Genomic DNA, 6,306 nt, shown 5'->3' on the forward strand with positions numbered 1-6,306 from the left:
TTACTTACTTACTTACTTACTTACTTACTTACTTACTTACTTACTTACTTACTTACTTACTTACTTACTTACTTACTTACTTACTTACTTACTTATACTTCATCATTTTGTTCCTTTTTGTTCTGTCCTTGATTTACCTCATTGGAATGATCTCACACATTCATATTGCATCATCAAGTGCAACTTCTCCCTTTGCTCATTATCAATGTATAGAAAATGCCGGAAGCTCAAAGATGATCAAAATGTATTTTTAAAACCTAACTTGTTAAGTGGAAAGTAAATAAAGATTCAAAACAGTTAGAGTAGAATGAAATGTTGGATTTACTTAACCATGTTATGTTACCTGGTTCCACTCAACTGAGTTGAGTAAATTCAAAGCAAAATACCAGTTTTTTTAACCAAAGAACATGAGTATGTTGCTTTGAATTTACTCAACTCAGTTAAGTGGAACCAGGTAACATAACATGGTTAAGTACAGTAAATCCAACATTTCATCTTTAGAGTGTATATTCCGTTTTTCTTTTGTATTTTTCTTTTTTTTATTTTTGCAGACAATCCGATGAGCAAAACACAGAACAATTACATACTTAAACCAATTATCCTGTGAAATATTATTTAAAAAATTACCATGCATCAGGATGCAACAAACTGTTACATTTTAATCATAATTCCGTCACATGGCCACTATTACCTGATGAGTTTTGTTCTTCCATTTCTAAACTTTGTGAAATTTAAGATTTTTTCCATTCATCATATTTACCCACTTCTTTCTTTCAAGTTTGAGGGGTCATTGGTGCCCGTACCCAGTGCTTACTAAGGGGCGGGCTACACCCTGGACAGGTCGCAAGTCCATCACAGGGCCACATTTTCCTCAAAAGAAATACAACTAAATTGAAATCTCTCTTTAAATCTCCATTTTATTCTTGTTTTCATCGCTTATGAAAAATGTTTCTTATTGTCTGACAACATACATTAAAGCCCAGTGTTGTTTTGCAGAATATTTTAACAGAAACAAATGCAGATAAAGAACTGTCTTACCTAGAAAGAACAAAAAAAGTGTCATTGTAAGTTTTTTGGATGGCATTATTGGATGTGGAAGGCTGCTCAGTCCAGAGGCGTTGATAAAAGAAAAGGCTCCAGGTTCTGAGGTGATGCTGTCATGCACTGCTTCTCTTCTTTAGTGCTTCGCAGTGTTGCACATTTCTGAAGTAACCAAAAGAGGATCAACACCTCCGACCACATGAGAATGTCTAAATGAACATTGTTGCTCAAACAGAATGAGTGAGAGGAAACTGCTCGCATGTTGCTTCAGACACCACTTGGCTTTTGAAGCAAATGACCGGAGGTAACTGTTACCCAAACTCCGATCCACCGGCTCACCGTAATTTTTAAGTTGTTTGATTTACCTAAGAGATCATAAAACAAACACTTCCTTTTCAGCATTTTTTTTTTAAAATGTACCTGTCAAGTCATGTTGTAACATTTTATCTAACCCAGTGGTTCCCAAACCTTTTTCTTCTGACCCACAAAATATCCATGGCCAAAACTTGTGACCTCAAATATTACTGGTCTGAGGACACAAACTTTGTTAATAACCCTAAAAACACAGCCTTTTTGACAATCTAAACAGCTTGTACACAAATATAAATACTTATTTATACTTTTTTGTGTTTTTGTAATAATTATAGGAAAAATATTACATCAGCAATTATTTTATTACCCTTTAAATGGATTTCTGGAGATTATCCAAGGTGCTTCATGACCCATAATTGGGTCCCAAGTCCAACGTTGGGAACTAAAGTGCAGTGGTTCCCAAACTTTTCAGCTTTTGACCCACAAAATAACAGTAGCAGAGACCTGTGCCCCAAACTATTTTGGATGATAAACATTTGTATCGGGTTAACTAAACATGGGCATAGTAACAATATTTTTATACTACATTTGTCCATTTTAAATACATCAACCTCACTCCTTTGTAACAACTAAGGCAAAAATATAATTAATTCAGAGAATCTTTTCAGGACCCCAACTTGATGTTTCGGGACCCCACTTTGGGTCCCGACCCCAACTTTGGGAAACACTGATCTAACCTACACACCATTAAGGTAACAAAATAAATAAAAATGCAATTTTCTTTTTATTTATTTTTTTAGATGTTGGGAAAAAAAGTGCAATTTTCTGAAAACCAAGAAGGTTGCAAGACAGACAGCAGGTCCTGGTGGTTCAGTTTTCTGCTCACTAGATGTCACTGTGACTTAAGAAAAATACATCAGGAAGTTTCTTACCAAACAAAACAAGATCACTTTCTTAAAAAAAAAATTAAACAGTGTGACGTAATTACAACTTCAGTTTGATTTACACTTAAACCAATGGGAAAAAAAAACATTCAAACTGAATAGTTGGTTGATTTTATGCAAATGAGTGGGTTTGCTGGTTTTGCTTTAATAAAACTGAACAGTTTTTATTTGCCTTCAGAAATCCGAACTGATATTTATCACCTGCTGCTCAAGCCAAATGGCAGCATTGATTTCGCCTAAGTTTGTCTGTCTGTTAGCAAATCATTTCATGAAAAACTGGATCGATTTTAATGAAACTGTCAAAACGTAGTCACTGGATGTACATCTACAGTTGATTAACTTTTGGAGTTGTCCCTTCTCAAGATGGTCACCACAGCTAATCAACATTGGTCCACACAAAAAATAGATTTAACTCAGTCTGTTTTAAAGATTTTGAACTAACCTTTGGTGTGGTATTAGGTGAGAGTCATCCATAACACATACTCTGAGCACGATCACTGATTACAGATTCATCATTTAGCATGTTTGATCAAAATGTTTTACTATATCACTTCTCAGAATATATTAGTTTAAATCTTCGGCATGGCAGGTGGTGGGCAATAAATAAATCGGACGTTTAATTTATTAATTTATTAATTCTGAAAACTTCAGATTAATGTTTTGTAACAGAGCGTCAGTGTTTTCTTGTATGGGTAGGGTTGTTTTGAGTAGGGTCAGGTATTACTATTTATTTGCCCGTGCCAAAGGTAATCGGCAGGAGGATTAGTGTTAACTGCCACCCAGCCGCTGGCAGGCTCCACGTGGGCCACTGCTACAGGGCCCCCACCTCCTGCTGTCTGGTCCAGGGTCCATTCAGAACCCGCTCGCAGTGATGAGGGACTGCAAGTCTGCTCTAATCCCAAAGAACGACCCACGTCTGGCTTCCAGAACGTCACAGACCCCAAAACAGCAGAGGAAGAGAGGGTGTGTTTCTGTGTGTATGTGTAGAAAGAGAGAGAGAGAGAGAGAGAGAGAGAGAGAGAGNCTTGGGACCCAATTATGGGTCATGAAGCACCTTGGATAATCTCCAGAAATCAATTTAAAGGGTAATAAAATAATTGCTGATGTAATATTTTCCCTATGATTATTACAAAAACACAAAAAAGTATAAACAAGTATTTATATTTGTGTACAAGCTGTTTAGATTGTCAAAAAGCCTGTGTTTTTAGGGTTGTTAACAAAGTTTGTGTCCTCAGACCAGTAATATTTGGGGTCACAAGTTTTGGCCATGGATATTTTGTAGGTCAGAAGAAAAAAGGTTTGGGAACCACTGCTCTAAAGCCTGGGTGAAGACATGAACCCTGACTCAAACACCAACCTGTCTTCTGACTGGAGCCAGTGTTGTTACTGTTGTTCTCGTTTGTCTCATTTGTCTCCTTCAGAGACTCCACTGAGGTCTTGTTGGAGGCGGCACCTTCATCGTCGGTTTTCTCTTCTGAGCTGGGCTTCACATCTGCAGGGGAGCTTTCCTCTTTACCGTCCCCTTTGGGTTTGTCCTCTGAGCTGTCCGGAGCTGCAGCTGCAGACGCAGAGCTGGAATCAACAGCAGGTTCACCCACCTCAGCTGTAGGAAACAAACAAACAAAAAAAATATCTTAAAACTAACTCAGTGATTTAAGAACTTCACTTAAAATGTCTTTCATTTTATTTTGAGTGATGAAAATAAAGAAAGCCATGTCATCTTGGAATTCAAAAACCCCAAACTTACTGTATGCTTCGCCTTCACAACAGGAGCTGTTCCGGCAAATTTGGTTTGGCAAGATTTTTGCAACCTTTCATCATTTAAAACCCCATTGATGTTACAGGGTAGCTGTTTGAATCAAAGAAATACTCCATAATTAGCTGCTATGCATGTTTTGGACACATACAGCCTGAAGTCATTTGTGCTCAGATGGGAACTCTTTAGGGCGGTGGTATTTTGAGGGGCCACCATGTTGTTAAGCAGCAGATTACTGACCCGGTCCCTAATGAGGCACAACCACGCAGCTGTTAGAAAGCTGTGGGAAAGTAGGGAGGTCCTTCATTATCTGACCCGGTTTCAGGTGGAGGGAAAGCAGAGACGATGAGAGGAGGGAGGTATGCTGTTTGAGGCATACTGTAAGTTTGAGATGACTAAAATGTCATCTCATGCATCCGTCCAACTTTTAGAGAAATGTTGGACATGATGACACCCCTTTAAGCAGGTGGGCTTAACCTCACCGTCTTCTTGTTATTCCAGTTTAGTAAACTGGCAAAAAAAGGTAATCAGTGATTACTCTACAGGCTGAATCAACTATAATCTGATAAAAAGTTATAAAATATATTTTTGCCCCCCATTTATGGTGCCCCCTAGATGGACGGCTCCCTTAGCATTTGCCTATACTGCCCATGCCCAGGTAGTGACATCATGCTGAGCACATAATAACCAATCACAACTGCTGCACGCCTCTTCCTTGCTTGTTCTTCAGCTCACTGGAAAAGTAAAGGAACAGCATGTGTGTGCCTGCATTTACGAGAAACACGAGGAGAAAAGGAAAAGTTCCCAACTTCTTGGGACGTGACTCCCATCGTTCATTTTAGAGAGCCGTTCGAACGATTTCTATCGTTCACGATCTCCAGCTATGTGAGCTTTAGTGTTACACGTTTTGATTCTTTGTGTCCAATTAATTTTTCTCTTTTTTGCAAAAATATTATCGTGTTAACATTTCTTTTTCTCAAACTTAAACAAGGATGTCATTTTTTTTACCTGTAACTTCTTTATGCATATTTTCTGGTTTCTAGATGTGGCAACAAAAATGCCATCAACAGTTAAGTAACAACTTACTGTATGAGGAAGAAACACTTCTCTGAATATATACAGACACATTAAGAAGTTGCCACTTTTGACACGTTTTAGAGCCAACATTTATTTCAAGTTGGTACCTTTTAAGTGTGCATCTGGGTGAATTTGCTTTTTAAGTTGTGTCTTCATAGTATAGTGTAACAAATATTAATGAGCTGTTTAGAATGGCACATTCATCTGTTTCCTTCCAGCCAGTAGCTCAGCGACATAGCATCAGATACAGCGAAAGAACTCACTGTTTTACTGTTTCTCTCCCTCCCGACAGGAAGCGCACTTTATAAAGGGACACAATCTTTTTTCAAAGCTATCATCAGCCTTCTCTGCTTAAACGCAGAGCAGCGAGTCCAGACATGACTGCTCTGCTTACCTTTTAACACAGGAAGACCTTGGAGGGAAAACAGGAACATGTTTCACATTTATGGGCAAATCAAACTGTCAAAACAAGAAAACCTAGGATAATTTTTTTTAATGTTTGTGTCCTTTTCCCCTGACTTTAAAAGCTCTCTTTTATTATTGATTAGCTGTGAGCAGCTCTTACTTCACAGTGACCCCCCCCCCCCCACAGGAGACAATAAGCTCCAGCTGCATTAAAGAAAATCTGAATGTGCCTCCATTTCCATCAAGTGGCTTATTTCAGTACTGCAGGCTTGATTTAGCTTGCTTCCATGGTTTATTTGATGCTGTTGAATCATTTCTTCTTGTAAACAAAAAGAAACAATTTTGGTTATTCTCACTGCCACTGAGTTTAGGCTTGATGTTTTACAGGTAGCTTGATATTGTTACATCTTCGCTTCCATAGAAGCAACGTCTGCAACTTCCTTTTATTCTCTTTAACTGCTCTTAAGAAAAAGAGGAAGGAAAAAGAAAGTTCACAATTCAGCCAAAAATGACTGAATGACTTTTTTTTTCTTTTTTAGAAAATACACGCTTGCTTATCTGGGCTCCATAGATACAGCAACACAATAACAACTGCAAAATAAATATTTGTTCTCTTTACTTTTTTGCTCCTCCTGTGTTTCAGGCTTCACTTCTGGTTCTTCTGGCTCTTTGGCAGACGTTTCAGTCCCTTCAAAGGTTTGTAGGCCTGAAACATTAGCATAGATCAAGAGTTATAACAGTGAAAGGTGATGAATTTGAAATATATATATA

The 6,306-nt window shown here is 38.0% G+C and overlaps 1 protein-coding gene across 1 annotated transcript in view; it reads right to left on the reverse strand.

The window, feature by feature from the left end:
- si:dkey-27h10.2 (protein P54) overlaps positions 1-6,306 on the reverse strand; it is a gene marked incomplete at its 5' end in the record, with an annotated part of 17,017 nt that overhangs the window by 8,372 nt on the left and 2,339 nt on the right. The window contains 2 exon segments of the mRNA XM_014007815.1: positions 3,655-3,900; positions 6,155-6,241. Of these exon segments, the coding sequence (XP_013863269.1) occupies positions 3,655-3,900; positions 6,155-6,241 (333 nt within the window).

Source organism: Austrofundulus limnaeus, unplaced genomic scaffold, assembly GCF_001266775.1.
Source record: "Austrofundulus limnaeus strain Quisiro unplaced genomic scaffold, Austrofundulus_limnaeus-1.0 Scaffold44, whole genome shotgun sequence".
Lineage (NCBI taxonomy): Eukaryota > Metazoa > Chordata > Actinopteri > Cyprinodontiformes > Rivulidae > Austrofundulus > Austrofundulus limnaeus.